The 21,170-nt window shown below is 43.9% G+C and overlaps 2 protein-coding genes across 5 annotated transcripts in view; one reads left to right on the forward strand and one right to left on the reverse strand.

The window, feature by feature from the left end:
• The first annotated feature begins 615 nt into the window (after positions 1-615).
• Positions 616-12,515, forward strand: TVP23A (trans-golgi network vesicle protein 23 homolog A (S. cerevisiae)). 2 transcript variants are annotated; one of them, XM_014936145.1, is made up of 7 exons: positions 616-865; positions 952-1,031; positions 5,593-5,629; positions 6,634-6,723; positions 9,759-9,884; positions 11,514-11,643; positions 12,023-12,515. In XM_014936145.1, exons 1-7 carry the CDS (start codon positions 857-859, stop codon positions 12,082-12,084), a joined length of 534 nt encoding a protein of 177 aa, XP_014791631.1. In that variant the 5' UTR covers positions 616-856; the 3' UTR covers positions 12,085-12,515. The 2 variants fall into 2 exon arrangements, with proteins under 2 accessions (XP_014791631.1, XP_014791630.1); XM_014936144.1 differs by having other exon boundaries at positions 617-865; positions 5,593-5,737.
• Positions 12,516-13,080: 565 nt separating this feature from the next.
• The window catches only part of NUBP1 (nucleotide binding protein 1), an 82,979-nt gene continuing 74,889 nt past the window's right edge, over positions 13,081-21,170 (reverse strand). For 2 of the 3 annotated variants that reach the window (XM_014936566.1, XM_014936568.1), the window contains exons 2-12: positions 19,827-19,939; positions 18,655-18,756; positions 18,409-18,545; positions 17,984-18,052; positions 17,426-17,458; positions 16,573-16,663; positions 16,094-16,248; positions 14,952-15,062; positions 14,728-14,830; positions 13,924-14,007; positions 13,081-13,249 (exon numbers count right to left, since the gene is read on the reverse strand). In XM_014936566.1, the coding sequence (XP_014792052.1) occupies positions 13,197-13,249; positions 13,924-14,007; positions 14,728-14,830; positions 14,952-15,062; positions 16,094-16,248; positions 16,573-16,663; positions 17,426-17,458; positions 17,984-18,052; positions 18,409-18,545; positions 18,655-18,756; positions 19,827-19,939 (1,051 nt within the window). In that variant the 3' untranslated portion in view covers positions 13,081-13,196. Of the gene's footprint in view, positions 13,250-13,923; positions 14,008-14,727; positions 14,831-14,951; positions 15,063-16,093; positions 16,249-16,572; positions 16,664-17,425; positions 17,459-17,983; positions 18,053-18,408; positions 18,546-18,654; positions 18,757-18,838; positions 18,907-19,826; positions 19,940-21,170 lie in introns of those variants that run through there. The other variant, XM_014936567.1, reaches the window with a different exon arrangement.

Below are 21,170 nucleotides of genomic sequence, written 5' to 3' on the forward strand. Positions count from 1 at the left end.
AAGCCGTACGGTGACAGGGGCTCAGGGCCCACTTTGGGGGGACAACACTCAGGCCTCAGCCTGGCACTGACAGGACAACAGACTGTTGGTGTCTCCTCCAACAGGTAAGGGTGTATCGTATACATACGTTATCTTCACCTTTCTCTCCACTACTTTTTCCTTTTGGGGTTTATCTTCATCAGGAGGCCGAAGAAGCCCCGTCGGGGTGGGTGTGCCTGCTGAGCCAGCCGCCCTCGCCCCCGGAGCCGCCATCTTGAGAGGGCTGAGGCAGGCTCTGGCCCCTCAGGCCCGCAGCCCGGACCCCTGACAAGACCCGTCGGGCCGCCCTGGCGCGGGCGAAGGCTGCGAGCCTTGAGGCGATGGGGAGACGCGGGGCAGCTGAAAGCACCTCAGCCACACGGGAGCAGGGGAGACGGTCGGTCCCCCCACCGGCCCCAGCGCCACTTTAACCGGGGTGGTCCAGCCCTCAGGCGCGGCCTCCGGGTGACGGGGAGCCCCGGGCCCCGGCCTCGCCAGAGCCTTGAGGCTCGGGGAGCCTTGAGACGCGGGGCAGCTGAAAGCACCTCAGCCCGAGCCTTGAGGCGATGGGGAGACGCGGGGCAGCTGAAAGCACCTCAGCCACACGGGAGCAGGGGAGACGGTCGGTCCCCCCACCGGCCCCAGCGCCACTTTAACCGGGGTGGTCCAGCCCTCAGGCGCGGCCTCCGGGTGACGGGGAGCCCCGGGCCCCGGCCTCGCCGCCGTCTGGCCCCGGGCAGGCGGCAGCCCGGACCCTTTTCCCTGAAACACCTCCTGGGCCCTGGCAACCATCGCGCCTGGTAACCGGGCTGCGGGGCCGGGCCGGCCGAGGCGCAGGATGAAGCAGGTAGAGGCGCCGGCGGTGCGGGGCGGGGGGCGGCGGCGCGGCTCCCCCCCGTCCCTCCCCGCTGACGGGCTGGCTCCCCGCCGCAGGCGCTGGTGGACGATACCGAGGATGTGTCCCTCGACTTCGGCAGCGAGGAGGAGCTGGCGCTGCGGAAAGCAAAGATCAGGTAACGGTGCGGGAGCCGAGCGGGCCCGGCCCCGCCGCGGGTCGCCCGCCTGAGGTACCGAGCCGGGGCAGCCCTGATGCTCCAGCGGGACTGACGCGCCGAAATACAAGCTCCATTTAAACACCTAATTCCCGTTTTTTACAGGGAGGGCGGTGGAGCGCTGGACCAGGGTGCCCGGGGAGCCGCTGGGTGCCGGGGGATAGCGCCGGGCCGGAGCCGGGGAGGGAGGCCCTGCTGTGGCGCTGCCCGCTCGGCCCCGGCCTGCCCTCGGAACCCGGAATTTTACCCGAAGCCAACATATCACACACGTAAAAAAAAAAACAAAAAAACCACCCCAAAACAATTAATCGCTGTTTTTACTAGAGCTGGAGAGAGCTCTCATCTTCCCCAGATCAGGCTGTGCAGCAGAGAGGCCTGGCATTGTACTGTGCACCTGGCTGAAGGGAAACGGCAAGTTATTTGCAATAAAACAGTCATGTTTTCATAGCATGGGATGCGGTCGGAAGTACGTGGGATGTAGGATATCTTGTCCTTGTAGCAGTTACCCAAGCAAAGCCCCCCATCGATCCATCTGTCAGGTGAAGCAGTCTGCCGTCACGGTGCCAGAGCATCACTCAGCAGCTCTGTCCTCACCGAGGCCCAGGTGACAGAGACGTTGTTCTATTAGTGGCTTTTGAGGAATCTCCGGTCAAAGACCATCAAGGGGAAGTTTTGTGTCAAGGGGAATTATACGTGTACATACACTTGTCAGTAGTGTGTGTAACCAGCTTTGATTTTCATTGCTTTCTTCCCTTGCACCTTGCCGCAGTTTATTCCGGCCTATTAGAATGTTAGTATTTCTGGTAGGTGTAAACAAAGGAAGGGAAGAGATGTTAAACCTAACATGAATGTTATCTGAGATGTGCAAACAAGCAATCACATAGGTTTACAATATAATTACTCTGTTTTATTAGTGTCTGTAAAGCATTTTTGCCTTTCAAGTGCATCCAACTTTACAACTACATGATAAGCAGCCATAATACAATATTAACATTCTCAGAGTTGCCTTGCTTCTATGCTTCAGCAGCAGCACACGCCTTAAATGAAGTTTTATATTTTGGTGCAGTCTTAGGGACCATAGTCTAAAGGATTACACTAAACTGGGAAATACAGTTTAAGAGCACACCTTGGGAACACAAGCTACAGATTCAGCCTATGGGACCAGACTAGAGTTTGCATGAAGTGAAACCACCCTGAAATGTTTGTAGCAGGTCCACAGCACCAGTTACTTTACTCTCAAGACCAGATCCTACTTGTTCACACTACCCGATAATATAGACAGGCAAGGTGTCAGTGAACCGTACTATTAATTGATCGACTTTGTGTAGATACTTATTTCATTAGAAACTTTCTTTTTATTTGCTCTCATTGTGACAATACTAAAAGAAAATCTCATACTAAGAAATCTTCTGCTATAGAATACAGAAATGAAACTCCTCACATCGTTCATGCAGAAGTCTGGTTTTGTATTTCTAAAGAATTTTGTGCAAACAAGCCTGGAACACACCCACGTACTGCAAAATGCTGTTGTCTTAAAGGGATCAACAGGATGTTCCAATCATTTGTCTTTAACTATATCCCAAGTTCATATACCTTGAACTTGGTTGGAATTTTCATGAGCTACAACAAGTTGTGCTTTGGTGATTCTCCAAGTTACATGCAAATACTCCTTAAAAATAAAACGAATGTGGATAGTGATTTAGTAAGTGGCTACTTTCATAAGAAGGCCAGGAAAAAGATAACTTACAGCATCTTTGCAGTTCATTGCAGTATCAGAACATCTGATCTGTAACAGGAACATATGGTCACTTTTTCAAATCAGCCAGGTAACACAAGATGATCAAGTCAGAGAGCCTGTTTGCTCAAGTTTTGTCTAAATATATTTGAAGTACCAGACAGAGGTATAACAAGCAGCATGTCGAGTGGTTCCAGGGCACTTCTGAGCAGGTACTGGGAACAATTCTCCTGTAGTTTGGTGGTACCTTAGGGTTGACCCAATTTGATTCCTTAATATGGGTGCAACTAAATTCATAAGAGCCCATTCCTATCCTAATAGGCATCACGCTTGCAAACTGAACAGAGGTTAAATGGGATAACGAGGTAAATGGGAATTGTTTAGCCTCAGTGCTCCAGTTCTATACAGTATGGATGTTTAGATGCAACAGGGTAAGTCCAAGCAAGTGGGTTGCTGTGCTTTTAGAAGCAAATGCATGCCAAGCAGAACCACTACAGAGTTTTAGTTACCTTTATCCTTTATTGGACTTGAATGCAAAAAAAGGAAAAGTTATCATGTTTTAAAGGCTACACTGTTCAAAAAATCATGTTACTTTATACAGTGATTTCTTACTGCCATCATATTTCTGGAAATTAGCTTTTAAAAAAAGTTTATAAAGTGCAATTGAATTCAATGTATTTGCATTCACTTAAAAACTGTACAGTTTTTTTTTTGTTTCAGAAAGGACACAGTTTATTTTCAAGTTTTAAAAGACAATTTTATCTATCTGGGAATATCTGCTTATAAAAAAATATCTGTTCTTATATGATAGGAGCTACAAATTTCATCTGGTACTGTGAATTAAGAAAAACACATTTGTTCTGTTAAGTGAGGAAGTGACCTGTTTACTTACTGGATTGTTAGTTTCAGGATTATTCATTTTTTAAAGGTGGACATTTTCTGAGAGTGAGAGAATTGTCCAAAGAAAGAGGTGCAAGTTTTGATATATCTTCATATTCCTCCCCTGAGACAAGAACCTGCAAGTGGGTGTCTCTGGTTTGACTAGCCATATCCTTTTAAGAGGACTGGTAGTCCATACTGTCAGTGAAGTGTTTCGTGCTGTACTAAATGTGAGCCTCTAGCTCATGTACTGTTTTTAGTAAAAACCCTTCAAGGTTTGATATTGGAACACATTCAGCATCCACACAGTCATACATCATCTGACTTCCAAAATGAAACACTACTTCTCTGAATTTACTTTCACATTTGAAGCCCCGATATGGTTATCAAAGCCCAGTCCACCCTGATGCGCTTTAGGGTTGTGATCTATGAATAGCTTCTATTGATAAAGATACCACTTAAGCAAGTGAACCCTTACGTCTTCTCAAATGAGATCAAGACTTGAAGTAGCAAGACACTATCTGTTTTTTGACAGTTCAGAATATTCCCTCTACTTCACCCACCCACCTGCTCACGGCAGAAAAAGCTCCTTTTGCTTAAAATGTCACATGTTTAGTTTTAAGTCAGAAGTAGCTTTTGGAAAGTTTGAGGTTAGCACAGGCATGATCAGGAGTAAATATAAACTACAGCTGTGTATCATTCTTGCCTCACCAGTCATGTGTGTGTGTAGTACTACCAGCACAGGATTGCCATTATAGAAAAGGTAATTACTAGAACAGTTAAACAGCTATAGAATAATAGCATTACAATAAAGATATAAATATAACTGTTATAATTTAGATTATAATTTATAATGTAAGCTTGTAATACACAATTATAATTGTATATATGTTATATGTATCATTTTGTTATACACAGTAACAGAATAAAAAATTTAATAGTTGAATAGTTAATTATGACCTAGGCCATACTACTGTTAATTGTTTAGAGAGCTAGAGGAGCTTAATGAGACAATTGCTGACTTAAAAATAATTATTCAGAAAGTTTTATTCATTTGGCTTCAATATAATAAGTTATTTAAATGCAATAGCCTCTAGTTAATTGTAAATTTAAACCAACTAACACAAACAGAACTGTGCAGAGTAAGTTTTTGTACCTGGCATATTACCCTGAAGATTGTACTGTGCTCATTATAACACCCTCTGAAGCCCCTGGATTACTGTGCAGGCCAATATTCCATGCCGTATAGTTCTTTCACTGAAATTCGCCTTTATTTTGTTACAGGCAAAATTTTTGTTTTATGTGTAAAGCACAAATATCTAGTGAAATTAATGAACATTCATTCATAAGAACTGTTAGATTCCCATGTCATCCTCCCTCCATAAAAGGAAGTGTTTGGTTTCAGACATTACACATGAAGGTTTGTTTTGTCTTATAACCAACAGTTACATATTTTTTTTTTAGTTTCAGAGTTCCTGTTCTTCTTTTCAAAACAGTTCTGAAAGGCATCAGATCCATCTCAATTCTGTTGTGCCTTGCTATGCTGATTTGTTTAACGAAAAAACAAGGATTTTAGGGTGCAGCGTTGAACACAACGACTAGATTCCTTCATGCAGTACCAAAGAAATTGGTGAAAGACTCTAGATTTTGTTCTGTCTTTGAGAAAGTTTTGACATGAACAACATATTCCATCTTTTAGCTTTAGATTGGAGGTTGGCTCCTGGAAATATTATTGCTTTGGTAATGAAGACACGCATCAATGTATGAAATAATAGCAGCTACAAACCAAAATACCAGACTAGAAATAGTTGTGTTATACTCCATAGTTAGCAAATACTGTTACATTCCTTTCTGTCCCATAGCTTACTAAGTGCTCTGTGTTTTCTTTTTTATTTTCTTTTTTTCTAGGCACCCACTGGCCACCTTTTTCCACCTGTTTTTCCGAGTGAGTGCTATTATTACCTACTTGTTCTGTGACTGGTTCAGCAACAGCTTTGTTGCCTGTTTTGTCACTATTCTGCTCCTTCTATCCTTTGACTTTTGGTCAGTTAAGGTAAGATGACCCTGAGTAGTAATTACTTTTGAAAGTATTTTGTGTGCCATCAAATAAAACAAAAAAGGAAATATATATGGTGACAACAGTAACAAAAATGTTATCTGTTGATTTATTAAATATCTAGCCCACATAAATTAAGAAATTTGCATATCTTAGTTACTTTTTATCACCGTGTTCTCTATGGGTGATGGAAGCTATTAACGTGGTCAGAAAATTGCCCTGCCATAGGTAGATTTGTTTGTATGCTTACCCTGGTAAAAAAACCAAAAAACTTCAAGATAAAATACTAGTGCCTTTCAGTAGTGGATGCCAAAGGATGCCCAAGGCTGCAGTGCTGTGCCCAGCCCCAGCGCACAGGAGCTGCGGAAGGTTCCTGGGAGCCCTGCTGTGGCACCAGTGCCCAGAATCCCAGGGGTTCCACATGTGGAACAAGGCTTTTGCTCTGTTGTGGCCTCAGTATACTGAAAACTAATACTCATCCAGGTGCAGAAATATTTTCTTAATTTGTTTGCTTGATTCCGTGCAGCTTACTTGCTTATCATTAATATTGCATTTTCTCAGTGTTTTTGTTCACATTTCTCCTCTCTTACTAAAGAAATTTGTTTATTGGGTGCTTCTCCAACTGACTGACTTAGAAAAGATACATTCTATAATTTCTTACCTAAATCAATGTTATTGTGCTAATTACCATATTAGAAGAGAACACGCCTCTAAATTTATGGTAACTCATCCGTCCTTTATGGCTGTTGTGCTCAAGCTGGCACAGCTTTTTGAACTGATTTTACTATTTGATAAAAGAATATGATTTTCAGACATGCTTGTCTTTTTTCAAATGTCAGTCTGACAAGTGAATTATACAACTGGTTAATGCAAATAATTGTTTCCGTCACTAGAATGTGACAGGAAGACTCTTGGTTGGTTTGCGTTGGTGGAACCAGATTGATGAAGACGGGAAAAGCCACTGGGTGTTTGAAGCAAGAAGGGTAAGTATGCTAAGAAGTAGGACAAACAGAATCCATAGGAAAGCTTGTGAAGCTGATGCTAAGTCAAATAAAGAAGTAACAAATAGAACACCTTTGTAACAGTTACTTTTCATCCAGCTTCTATAGAAGACAATGTAAATATTCAGTTGCAAACACACTGGACTGTCATATCCTGGAAGCATTCAGAACAAAACTGGTCTCACAACATCGTTGTCATATGCATCAGCAGAATAAATATTCATAGCATGGTACTATAGGTATGAAAGATTTCTCATAGTTCTATTTTATTTTCTAGTGAGAACATCTTCTAATAAACACATCTTCCCATAGTTAATCCCAATGCAGAATCCTCTTCAGGAAAGATCTATGTTGAAAGCAATGCTGAATAGTTCAAATTCAGTATTTTAATATGAATGTTTTATTCATGCTTGAGGAATAGAACTTGGATCACAGAGCTTTGTGATACTGCTAGAGCTCCCCAAATATAGCAAAGCAAGCTATAAAATGGCTCTTGGCATCGTTTCCAGAGCCAAGACTGCAGGCTTTTGCTTTCACTTGCTAACATTCTCTCCACAGCCCCGTTCAGGGGCAGAGCCAGGCTTGAGGCTGCTCACTAGGACACCCTTTTCGAGCCCATCCAGCTGGGCAGGGCCTGGGGACTGACCCAGGGGTGAAACACCCGCAGTGTGCGGTGCCGGGGTGCCCTCTAGCAGCCCCACCACCCTCTGCAGCCAGAACAGGACAACAGAAGTTAACATTCTTCCTGTCATCTAAGTGCCACCTAAAGAGAGAATATGGGCAATCCTATGTGAAAGCAAAGAATTGAGAAGACCCTCAGAGTTTCTGAGTTTTGTCAAGTCAAGCCAGTGAGCAAGAGTTTCCTTAGCACTTAAAAGCAATGACATCCATAATAGGAACTTCTGACCTCAAAATTACTGGAAAATGAGCAAGCCCAGTTCACTTATTACAGTTTGTTAATTCTAGCTGAGGAGTACAAAGTTGACTCATTTGTGTGGGCTAAAGCCTTCCAAAATTTCTGGCAAGTGGTAGCTTGGTTAATGTGAAAATGATAGCACCACAGGAAGGAACATATTAGGGTGGATTGTATTTTTGTCACAGCTTATTCACGAGAAATACTTTGTCATGGCAAGGTCCTAAAACACACGCAAATCTCTTACTTTCTGGAATCAGGGATTCTCCACCTACTTCACCAGCCCTCTGGCAACTTTTTAAGATGTCTTCCTTCATGGGTAAATTTGCTTAGAAATATTCCACTCACCAACAATACGCAGTTAATTCCTGTTGTTGCTGCTGATGCAACAGAGGTTTGCCCCTGAAATCCCATCTTCTGCTGCAGTTTGCTGGAAGAAAAGTAATTCTCACACTTGCATTCCAAACATCAGAGCTCCCCTCTACCCTTCTTTGGGATGACTGCAGCCTTTTGTAATCTTGCTCATCAAGTTATCTGGGTCCTTTAGGTGCAGAGTTCTCAGGTGTATTGACTTTTTTTTTTCCCCTAAATAATTAGTGCTAATACAATGCCACTGTTGGGTAATTTGTCAGTAACCTGGGATGCAGGTGGTTAAATCTTTTTATTGACTCAGAGCATCTGTCTTTTTCTGTAGCTATGAAGGCATAGAACATCATTCTTTGCACCTCTGCAACATCACTGGGTTAGAGGGTACATGAAAAAATTACAACCACCTTCTAATTACTGCATCTTGCAGGGTTTTCTTAGGATAGAGTTAACCATATTTACAAGTTGGATGCCATTGTCTGCCTTATGATGGATGGATGAGTCCTATTTTTACATGGAGAGTTCAAGATACTGGAAAAGAACTAAAAGGCTTTTCAGTTGCCAGAGTTGAAGAATCCACAGCTTTTTCTTTTCCAGTTGTGAAGCTTGTGTTTCAGAAGGTAGCACTGGTCGTAGTTGAGCAGTCTGAGGTTTGGAGTGAGATTTTGAATTCTGGTGTTCTATGAAAGGTCAGAACCTTCTGAACAATTATCTTTCTTCAGTTTCTCCCAAGTGTTAGGAGTTAACAATGATCCTTTCAGTGTAGATAGAGACAGGAGTTGTGCTGACAGGAAGAAATCTGCAACCAGAGCTTTTTGCAGCCTGCTTGAGTTTCTTTGTTCTCCCTGAAGAACACACATGGAGCATCATGAATAATGATGCCTCTTTCAGAGAGATGCCAGCGGTTTCTATGGTGTCCAACACTAGTATTACAGAAGAGGCAATTTTGATGCCACATTTCTTAATTTATGCAATATCAGCGGACTCCATAAGCAAAACTGAAGTATTAGTTTACGTAATAGAGAACTAACTTCACACAAGATTTAAATTAAACTAAGATAGTGCATGTTTTTAGGAAAATGTATCAAAACGGGCACTGTTAAGAGAATTCCACTGTCTGAACTGGAACCAACTGATAAATCCTAGGGGGGATTTTTCTGCTTGTTAGCACTTGCAACAAAAAGCTTTTTGCAGTTTCTACAGTATTGTAGCTTTTCTGATACTGGACTGATTTTTTCCCCCCATAGTTCAGGTTTGTGAAGAGAATCATGTCACAAATCTCCACTGCCAACAGCAAAGTACTCACACTAAAGTTCTGCTTGTCATTCTGCCCTCTCTTTCACACTTCTCTAAGACCTTGGTAACATTTGAATCTAATATCAAAGTTAACTTACTATTTCTGAAGTGTAAAAGCAATTGCCAGTGTAACAGAACTTTGACTTTAAAATACCACTAATCTGTGGTGTTAGTGCACACTATCATTGACAAAAGGAAGAATTATCTCATTTAAATGTGAACAGAGACTAGAACATTTTGAAAATAAAATATTGCCATGTCCAGTAGGGCAGCAGGCAGAAAACCTGGCATAAGCTACTTCGTATTCACTCGTCCTTCCATGCACATAATATGTGAAATCTAGAGAAAGAAGTAGTTTTGCCCATTCCTCCTCCTCTGCTGATTTGTTATTTATTGTGGAATTTATCTTTCTGACTAGTAGTTTCAATAATTTTCCTTCTAGGTGCCTACAAGAGCTGCCTCAACTGAAGCTGAAGCTCGAATCTTCTGGCTTGGTCTCATTATCTGTCCAGTTATTTGGACAGTGTTTTTCTTTAGCACCTTGTTCTCCTTGAAGCTGAAATGGCTGGTAAGTGGGGGGGTACTGACACACCTACAGCTGACAGACAGTTTTAGTAGAGGGAAGATTCAGGTCTGTTAATTTAGCAACAGTCTCTGAACCAAATCGTCCAACAGTACAAAAATTACAGCAGCTTCAAGAAATCGGAGGATTTTCCTGTACTTTAGAAAGGATTAGTAATTTTTGGCCCCACTAAATTACCGGATGTCAACTCTTTCATCTCGAGAGCCTTAAGTGGTTGGCAAAATTACAGACTTCTTTTTAATAGTAGCAACTTACTTTTCCCCAACTTATTTCAGTCACAGGAAACTAATAGGAGAGGACAAAAAATGAACCAGTGGTGCTGGTTTTCAGGTTTTCACATCTGCTTGGGACTTGAATGTTACTTGCTCTTAAAGTAAGGTTTTTAGATTTCTGGTACAATTTCCTTTTGAAAGAACCAGTGTCATAGTGCTTAAAACCTTGATAAACTGAGCCATAACTATGTATTTTGTAATTACTGTATTTGTAAGCCATCTATTCTATGAAGAAAAACATTACACATTTTTGTAAAAACTAGAGGAAATTTACCCCATACAGTGCATTATGTTAAGATATTTTTGTCTATAAAATCATATTTCCCCCTGTAAACATTAAGTGCTTGGATAATCATCATAGAATTCATTTTGTGGAGTTCCTAGCCATGCTAAGTACAATTTCTTAATTCAGTTTGAAACAATAAAAAGAATCTTGCACAGGTGCAGCTACATAACCAGTAACAGCCAAGATTACACTTATTCAATAAAGCAGCAAATTCAGTTATGGATTTGAATCAATTGGAAATCATTAACTGATTTCTAGAGCCCAAAGTGGCACAGCTACTCAAGCAATAGTTAAAATTAAACCCGCAGTCTTTCTCCAAGGCTCCTCCTTTATTTTTGAAAAGCAGAGGTTGTTTGCCAACTAGATGCTGGATGGGGAAGGAGCCCTAACGAGCGCTGCAGGCAGGTTGCTCAGCTGCTTGTAAAAGGCCAGTCACACCAATGCAATGTGATGGCTTCCAGGAAACTCCTCCTGGGGCTAAGAAAAACATTTTTTGTAAGTTATTTCATTAGTCAGTCAGATGGGTCCTGCCTGCTGCTGAGCCTGTAGTACCACAAAAGGATCTAATTATCTTCATTGCCTGTTACTGCTAGATACTGATTTGTACCTATTGATGCTTTTTGTAATCTCTAAGTTCCAGGATCTTATTTGTACATAATAAGGCATTTGTCAGCTAAACAAGCCTGCGGGCTTGCTACGTATCTGCATGTGAAACCTTCAGATACAAATCAGGCCTAAAAAAAGTGACGATTATAGAATCAGTTGAACAGGTCCTTTTCTGAATAGGGGCTTTTAGGAAAGTAATGAAGTCTTTCAAATTATGGAACAACTTAAAAATATTATATCTCTGTGAGAGGTATTTTGTAGAAAGGTAAGTGTGACGTGACTGGATCTCTCTAAAGGCCATTTTGTTACTGGAAGGAATATCTCCCTCTCAGAGCATGTATGTTTATCTATGTAGGTATGTATACCTACACACACGTGTGCTTACCTATTCCACGCACACAGTCTGTGGAGAGCAGTGTTTGTCCCAGCTGAACTGTTGTTTGTCCACAGGCTCTTGTGATCGCCGGGATCTCCCTTCAGACCGCTAATTTATATGGCTACATCCACTGCAAATTAGGGGGACAAAAAAGCATCAGCAGAGCAACATCAAGTTTTTTTGTCACAGCGGACGCTCCCAACAGTAAGTACTGAGTTGCTGTGCCAGGTACAGCCCCTGAAGTACCACGCTCTTCCCAGGTCTTGGCTCCTCATATGGCTCCTGGCAGGGCTACCCCACTCGCCAGCAAGCCTCTCGTGGGACCATGCCCCCGTCACTTTGCTTAGTATTGGGAAGCCTGCAGAAGCCTCACAACTGAGCTGGTCCCAAGCCCCATCAAGAACATCCTCTAAGTTAAATCCCGAGGGATGTCTGCTGGGGTGTCCCAATGCCTCTGCCTGGGCACAGCCGGGAGGGACATCTCCAGCCCTGGGGCTTCCACCAGGCTCTGCCCAGGGTTTTGTAAGAGATGGCCACATGCCAGGTTACGCTCACAGCCCCGCTCCCTGTGCTCGCTCCACAGGACAGGCAGGGAGACTCTCAGAAGACCACACTGAAGAACACGGGAAGACTAGCACCAGATAATCAAATAAGGAAGAGCAAGACAGATGAGAAGTAAAATTACTCATTTATGAAAGCTGTTCTTCATAAGAAGATATTTAAGCATAGAATTACACCTGCATGAAATAATGATTGTGTCATTTGTGTTTCAGTCTTTAGATTCTGAAAGGTTTTGAGTCTGTTATTTAAAAATTTCATCAAAGAGCAGGCTGTATAAGCATAAACGCCATGCTGATGTTTATACAGAGCACACTTCATTAAGAAAAATATAGGCCAACTCACCTGAAACTGCTGGATTATCTTAATGAAGAATTAGAACATAATCAAAGGACGATGCTATTTGTTTAACTGTGGAGCTACAATAAAGAAAATCAAAGTGCCGTTCCCTCTTGTGCACAATACTGATTTATCAAAGCTTCGTTTCCTCAATAAAAAAAAGGAACTACAATCACAAAGAACCTCTAAGTAATGTGTATTTTTTAGTGTTCAGGCTTAAAGGTCAAGTAGAAGAACGTACAGAAGTCACGTAGCAGGTTCACACAGAACTTGTGTGAAACAGCCCGTCACGTAGAGATAACTGACTTGCCTAAACTCTAGTAGGTTTTTATTTTAATACTGATGCCAATTGTAAAAAAAGAGACGTTATGACACTGAATTTCACTCTAAATATAGATCTTTTGCACTGAAAAGGAAGATACCAAAATGACATTATTCAGAAAGAGAGAGCAGCGGTTACAATTCACCCTCGTGCAGGAGGCAGGACAAAGCCTGCCACGTGCAGAGCAGACACATCAGACACAGTGCCCCAGTGTCAGCAAAGTGTATTTTATAGTCAACTTTCTAAACAAAACCTTGTATCCACGTCTGCAAACACCAAGTTCCTATTCCAGGTTATTAGCACCATGACAGCAGATGCAGATTGGGCCTGTGTAACAGATGGAGACACAGTTTTACAGCTTTCTAGCTTTGAGACCACCTGTGAACTACAACAAACTATGGAAAAAAACGAAGGCAAGAACATTTTTATTAAGAATTTATTTGCAATATACAAAAAGAATACATTCCTTCTATTAAATCAAGGCATAAGTTACTTTTCTATAATTAAACATGAACTACATTTTTAGTCCATTCATAGATTAGATAATCTTTTCTTCATGGAAATGGTGTTGATCACAGTATTCCTGAATTCCTGCAAAGACAGGGAAATAAGTAACGTAAATGTTTCAGCTGCACATCAGAAGGTAGTTATTGCTGCATCGCTCTGCCCCTGCTGGTACAAATATCACAAGTTGGGCCTTTATCACAGTGAAAATGGCTTTAGGAATTTCCCAGCCATTTGTATTTTTAAACTGCACATCACCAGCTCTTTAGGTAGTTTTTGTGAGGTTTTTTGGTGCAATTACAGTTAGAGGTGAAGGCAGTAATTAGCTAGCTGTATCACACTCAGCTATGGTGAGCACCCCTCAACAGGCCTGCGTGATAATCTGAGAACTCTCCTGTGACAGCGAGTACACACACGTCTGTCCTGAAAGCTAATGACTGAAGCCAAACAGTGAAACCAGTTATTGAATACAGTTTTGTTATCACTGTCATAACCGATGCCCCAAACAAGTGATCGTAGTATTTGTATCTGTTACTTTCAGAGTTGCAAATACAGTTTCGTTATCACTTTAAAAGCCTGTCATAACCGATGCCCTGGACAAGTGATCATAGTATTTGTATCTGTTACTTTCAGAGTTGCTATGCACAGCTACTGGTTTTGTTATTTGTGGCAGAGCAACATAATTCTGTTTAGCATCTTTCTGTATTGCAGAAGAGCTCAGAACGGAGAGGACTCATTTGCACAGTGACTTTCAGACTTACTTTGAATGATATTCCTGTAAGACAACGTGGCTGGAGACTCAGGTGCTTCAGACAAGAAAGACTGGCCTTTGTCACAGCTTTTTCCTTGAAGGACAGGGAAAAACATGAAAGCAAAGCAACGGGAAAAGATAAACTTTCTTGATTTTACCCTTTATGCTGCTCCCAGTTATACACTTTCAAAAAGCCCCTGGCGTCTATTGCTTTGAAGAAATCCTTATGTCAGTAACACAAGCAGAACTGCAGCTTACAGTTTTAAAAAGGAATACTATTAGCAGAAACTGCCAGTTGTATTTTTGAAGTACTGACCTCTCTTTGACATCATTAAGTATTAATCGCTAATACCTAGTGAGTGGGCAAGGAACCAAGCCTTCTCACTCACCACAACACAGTTTGGGCGGTGCCAGTAACAGCAAAGTCAAAACAGTAGTTTCAATGTTTAACAATTCTTCCTAGTGATTATGATTATATTCAGTCTGTGCTTCCAAGTGATTATACTGAAGAGAAAGACGTGTTGTGCTTCAAATATGATTAAACAGCTAAAAATAAGCATAATCTAATCGTAATCAAGATAAAGTTTCAGGCTAAGGAAGTTATCCCAGCAATTTCCTCTTTTCCCACCGTGCCATGTCACAGTTCCAGTAACTTTCCATAGAACATTTTTTTCAATCTAGAAGTGGGTATTTACTTAAGAGAAAAAGTATTTAGTGTTCTAATTTATCAGTGTCCAAGTCAGGGTTTTCCAGTAATAAAATCAGTACAGGAAGAAAAACTTGTTTTAAATGTAGTGCAATACAGTAACATTACCTATTTGAGGATCTAGAGGCACTTTACCCAGGAGGGAAACATTCAAGTTCTGGCACATCTTCTCTGCACCTCCAGTAGTTGGGGGAAAGATCTGAGATTCATTCTGGGACAACATAAAATTAGAGTTAAAATCTTGCAATTCTGAGAACGGGGCATCTTTGGAGCAATGTTTTATCTACAAACAGCCGAGATAAAAAAAAGCTGTAAGATACGGGCAGCCTTACCTTACACTTTGGACATATGAAGCCACTCATGTTTTCCACAACACCTATGATGGGCAGTTTCACTTTATGGCAGAAGTTGATCTCCTTCCGAACATCCTGAAGCGACACTTCCTACAAATATTAGGGAACACCGCTGTTCTGACCCATTAAGCTACATCCTTAGAGCTACTTCAAAGGAAGTTCATAATGAATTATTACTGCTCTCTTCACATTTTAAGGAACATAAACCTGTGGTACGTGCTCTAGCAACAATTCTATGAGTAGCACTACAACAGGTGCAGCAGTTCTAATCTACTCCACGTGGTTCTGTTTTGAAATCTGACTTGACTCTAGTAAAGACCCAACCATATTTATGTTTTATCTCCTATTAATCTCTTTAGTTCTTTAAATGTAACTTTCACATTTTCAGTTTACACAAAGGCCCTAGCTGTTCTCAATAGAGCAAGCAAGGACAAGCACCACCAGCCTTACTGAATTTCAAACAGCTTATCATCCCCTCAGACTTCTCACATGTACGTCTGACCTCATTCAGTTCTCCTGTTCTCTTTTCCTTCCCTCGCTTCACTTCCTCTACATTTTCTTCTTTCAGCTGTTGGGGAAATACGAGGTGTCTTTTGCTAGTTTGATCTCCTGCTGCCTTTCAAACCAGGCTATAAAACCTACGCTTCAATATGACATATTTTGAGTTTCAGCTCTCCAGGGGCTGGTTTTTCTTTTAGAAATGTACACCACAAACTTGCCTACTGGAGGCAACAGGCTATTTGGCATGCTGTCAAACAGTGCACATCCTATCATTTAAAAACTAAACTTCTTACTGACTTCTGAACGTTAAGCCATTGGCGAATAAATTACAAATTTGCAATGATGTGAAGTCTAATCTCGAGGAAGGAAGTGAAAGGGAAGCACTTCCCTTCACCAGACATATGGCAGCTTTTGATTGTGAACTGCTCAGTGACCCACTCAGATCCCCTGCTCCAACAAGACAACCCCTGACTCACACACCAGCCAGCTGTAGGCACAAAACAAGGAAGTCAACTCCCTTAGATTCTGTACCATTGTTCTCTGAAGCTCAATAGACTCTAAATCAAGGATTGCCTTTAACTGTCACCACGCTTCTATCAGTGGAAATGCAGTTCTCCTACCTGTGGGGTAGTGATAATAACAGCACCGTCTATGTGCGTCGCACTGAGGTACTGCACAATGGACAAGTGCTCGTCCGATGTTCCCGGGGGTGTATCTACAATCAGGTAGTCGATCTCACCCCAGTCCACATCACGAAGAAATTGTTTGATCAACCCTAGAAGAAAGAATAAAAATGTGGAAGAAAGAAAAAAAACATCTCCCTGTATTTCAAATTTTAACGTCTACTTCAATATAGACCAGATATGCAGATCCTTCTGACTTGTCAACTTCAGTACAGAAATGCTTATTTTACCAAGGCTTTAAAAAAACACCCAATAGAGCGTTTGACCGTCTAAATTCAGCAAATAAATATGTTCAACTAAAGAAAGTTCACTTATTTTTTCCTGTTGCTTACTATATTTATGTTATTAATTAAACAAGCTCAGGATGCTAAATGTTTCAAGTACATAAACTGTTGTTGAGAACACTTGATATGTACCATTTTTTTTTGGTCCTCTCCAGATGACAGCATCATCAGGACTACTAAGCAAGAACCCCACGGACATGACACCTAAGTTTTCTTCAACATACTAGAAGAGAAGTAGAGAAACTCAGTAGAGCATATAGAACAGGAAAGAGAGAGCAGAGAGACCAACTCTAAGAGTAGATTTTGTAGAAAAAGCAGTTGGAGGGGGGCGGGAGACATTAAGAAAATAAAGGCAGAGAACCTTATGCTTCTATTTTATCAAAGGGCATTGAAAACTACAGTTTTTGTGCACTGCTCACCAACTGCATTCACTGACTGAAAAAAGCCCAGTTGCAGTAAGATTTGCAGTGGTTTACAGACTCACTGGAGACAGTGTAAGGGTAAGAGCAGCCTTCCCTCTCAGCATCAAGCTGTCTTTTTAACAGTGTACATGCTAAAGACGACCTTTAGACAACCAACACTCCTGCAAAACTCTCCCTGTATTTTATCAAGATTAATGAGTTTTTTCTGGGGTGTAAGATACTTTTTGTCTGCCCATGGAAAGGTGCCACACCGTACAACTGCATGATAAACAAAAATGATGAAATCAATTAACGTATTTATGGCCCATAGGATAGTAAGAAAGTGAGTAAACAAGAGATACTTGAAATAATGAAACTATTTTAGAAATGTAAAGGTTTATGATTAACAAAAGAAATTTAACATTCTGACCTATATAGCCTATATCCAGACTCTACAGAATCTGGATAGTTATGTCATTAGAAAAACAATCAATAGCAGTATCCCCTGCTCCTCCCTTGCTCCTTCACTTCAGAAGACAGCACCCAAACCCCACAAACTTTCTGAAACAGTTCCACCAGCTTACCACTGGAGACCACCCAGATCCACTCTGATGAACCTGAAAATTGAAGTGATACATAACGTTACATTAGATATAAATATAGATGCTCCACAAAACACGAACATAAGTCAAATCTGGGTAAAGAGGTACCCATACATACAATAGTGCTTTACTGGAACAGCTCAGTTAAAAACTGCAGAAGGGCCAGATCTCCATTAACAAGTGACTAATAACTGTGACACCCTTTTACAAGAAATTACCCGTGACTTTATATGTTTGCATAAAATATTCTAGGGCTGGTAAAAAGCATCATACTAAATCTTAAGTTTTAAGTAGTCATGACTTTATGGCAGATACGCAGCAAAAGCTAATTTTCAGAACTAGTCATCCTGGAAGCAGGTGACTCTTACAAACTAAATTATGCTGAAATTCTCTATCTCACCATCTTTATTTCCCTACCCACTGCCAAGCACGTTTCCCAATAAACAGTCCTTTAGAAGCTTTAAGCCTACACGGACCCTGAAGTGTTAATGAAAAATTGAGCCGAAAGCCTTTAAAAAACATATTTGAGCTTTCACTTACCTGTTCTCCTTCTAGACCCATCATTTTAGGGATCGATGGCCCACAGATATCGATGTCCAGCAGAGCAACCTGGAAAACAAACCAACCAACCCCCCCACTGGAAACAACCTTGCACGGGAACGTTTCCCAGGTTCAAATCACGCAACAACAACTCCCTCACGCACTTCACACAGCACGAAAGCTCAAATCATTAAAGGGGCGGGGAACGCGACCAGCACCGCTGTTCCCACAGAATCGTTACGGTTGGAAAGGGCCCCTGAGATCACGGTGTCCAACCACACACACACAACCCGCCCTGCCCGGGTCTCCCCGGTGTGCCGCAGGGCCGGGGCCCAGGGACACAGCCCCACCGCTGCCAGACCCACCAGGGTCCACTCTGGGACCCTCCGCCATCAGCCCGCCCCTCGCCGCGCCGCACAGCCCACCTGCTTGGCCTCGTCGGCCGCCAGCCCGTGGGCCAGGAGGGCGCTGAAGGTGCTCTTCCCCACGCCGCCCTTCCCGGACAGCACCAGGATCGTGTGCTTCACCAACCGCAGGCGCTCCCGCAGCTCCGCCGCCTCCGCTGCCGGGCGACAGGACCGCCGGTCAGCCCCGCCGCGACCCCGCTGCCCGCCCCCAGCCCCTCACCCTCACCGCCCCCTCAGCGCCCGTCCCCTCAGGGCCTCGCTCACCCGGGTCGGGCGCGGCGGCGCCGGTAGCGCAGAGCCTCTGGTTGGGGCATCCCTGGCAGGCGGCGGCCCTGCCCGCCTGGGCGCTGTTGGTCCCCGGGCAGTCTGCAACGGACAACAACAGATGGAGCGGCGGCACCGGCGGCACAGCCCAACCCGGCTCCCCCGGCCCCGCCGCGCCCCTCACCCTCCGGCTGCGGCCCGCACGGCGCCTCCGCCATGGCGCCTGCCGCTGCGTCACTTCCGCCGCGCGCGGAGGAGGCGGGGCTAAGAGAGGGCGCCGCCCGCGCATGCGCGGGCCCTACCCGCTGCCGCCAGGGGGCGCTCCGGCGGGACGGGGCGGGACGGGGCGGGACGGGGCGGGGCGGGAGCACCCACCTGGCGAACGGCTTGAAGGGTCAAAGCGCGGTTCGGGCTGGAAGGGACATGAAAGATCATGGGGCTCCAGCCCCCTGCCCTGGGCAGGGACACCCCCCGCTAAAGCCCCATCCAGCCTGGCCTTGAACCCCTCCAGGGATGGGGCAGCCACAGCTTCTCTGGGCAACCCGTTCCAGTGTCTCACCGCCCTCACAGGAAAGAATTTATTCTCGAGATCTAATCTAAATCTTCCCTCTTTCGGTTTAAGACCGTTACCCCTCGTCCTATGGCTCCACTCCCCGATAAAAGAGTCCCCCCCATCCTTCCTGTAGCCCCTTTAGGGACTGGAAGGGGCTCTAAGGTCTCCCTGGAGCCTTCCCTTCTCCAGGCTGAACCACCCCAGTCCCTCCCGTTCCAGGTACTTGCACGGACACACCGGGGAGACTGCACAGGTCTGCGGGGCTGAGCTAAACGAGACTCATTATGGACAGCAGCACGGTTTTTAGGGCTACGCTGAAATTCCTCCACTAGATCAGCATCAGACAGAAGCAAGCGAGGCCCGTGCCCACCATCCCGTGGTCACCGGGAGCCGTGCCGCCCGGGGCCCCGCCGCCCGCCCCGCTCAGCCACCAGACGGAGCCGGACTCCAGCGGTTGGGGCAGCGCAGCGGGTACAGCAGCTGCCGGGGACACAGCACAGCCCAACTCGCTCTGCTCTTGTGTTTCAGGAGTTTTATACCTGGGAGGTTATGTACCATTGCAGTCAAACCACGCCGTTACCACATCCCATAGCAATTCTGAATACACCGGTTTCTGTACCTCGCTGGTGGACGCTTTCTGTTCCTTTAACGGGTGTACTCATTTGGAAGATTACTCTCCTGGAACTTGGCCAATCAACTTCTGAGCAATCAGACAGCCACTGGGTGTGATACCTAAAAATTAATGAAATAAATTAATAATTAATTTTCCAAACCAGGGAAGTGTGCATCTGCTTGAGATGTAGCCTTATTACTGCCCCCCTTACCCCCGTCACCGCTCCCTTTCTGCCTCTCCCACGGCTGCCTCAGCACAGCCTTGTCCTCTCTGCTCCCCTAACATCCCAGCCTAAGAATGGAATTCGGGATTGCAAACATCGGTGGCTCTTCCTTGCACTGCCCATCACCCCAGCACAGACTGACAGTGCCCCTGGGCTAAAAGCGAGCGGAGAAGTGAAGCCCCTGCAGAGCCCCAGAACCAGGGGCTGCCCCACCGACACTCCGCAAAAGGCAACTCCTGCCTCAAAATGTTTCTGATCTACAGAGAAACGAGCACTAAATCACAGGACCATATTTAGTCTTATGAGGAAAAAAACGTTTTTCCAAGATCTTTGACAATCTTTTTGCCTTCCCTTCGGTTTCCCATTACCCACGTATAAAGTTCTCACAACTGTAATGGTTAAACCAGCGCAGAGTCCCAGCCATTGCAGACGCAGCAGCAGCTGAACAGCTGTTACACGAGTAAAACTCAGGTGTTCAGAAAATATTAGCATTAAATAGTGTAATCACTGTGCTTTGGAAAAGTACACACAACACATTCACATCCTTCTAAAAAGTTTTCAGTTTTTCCCCCAGATACAACGGGTATGAGCCTCCAAAGAGCAGTCCCTCCTGTGGTGGTTACTCCCCGTGAGACAGACATTTACTCCTGGGGCAGGGCCCATGAATTTTAGTTTAGAAACCACCAACAGTAATTCAAGTTTGAGAGAAAGGCAGGTTGGGGCAGCGGTTTTGGAGGAACTGTGAGCGAACCAGCACCTTTCCTGCTCACAAAGCCTCCTGTTGCTTTGGTTGCTGTAAGAGGTATTTTTCTGTTTTGAGCAGTCAGGAGTCTCAGGTATTCCCATTTCTAACTGATTAGTTCCAAAACTTGACTGTTTTAACACACAAGTGCGTAAGTTACTATTTAAGGTTGTCTAACCACGGAAACACAATAGATAGAAAAGAGTATCTGGTAATGTTTTGAAAGGCACCAGCTCATTCTGGGGTTAAATCTGTCTTTTTGAGAGAAAAATACTGCAAAGTTATTTTCTTATGAGCACTCTCCACTTCAACAACGGCAAGCTTTTCAGAAAGAGCACTCTGGGGGAAAAAAACCCCACAACAACACGCCCCCCCCCCCCCCCCC

The sequence above is a fragment of the Calidris pugnax genome, unplaced genomic scaffold (genome assembly GCF_001431845.1).
Source record: "Calidris pugnax isolate Ruff unplaced genomic scaffold, ASM143184v1 scaffold17, whole genome shotgun sequence".
Taxonomy (NCBI): Eukaryota; Metazoa; Chordata; class Aves; order Charadriiformes; family Scolopacidae; genus Calidris; species Calidris pugnax.

Excerpts from the sequence above, each read along its gene's own strand:
- TVP23A (XM_014936144.1), top strand. Across the intron at positions 1,032-5,592 it reads CTGCGGAAAGCAAAGATCAG|GCACCCACTGGCCACCTTTT; the intron begins GTAACGGTGCGG and ends CTTTTTTTCTAG. Across the intron at positions 11,644-12,022 it reads CACAGCGGACGCTCCCAACA|GACAGGCAGGGAGACTCTCA; the intron begins GTAAGTACTGAG and ends CTCGCTCCACAG.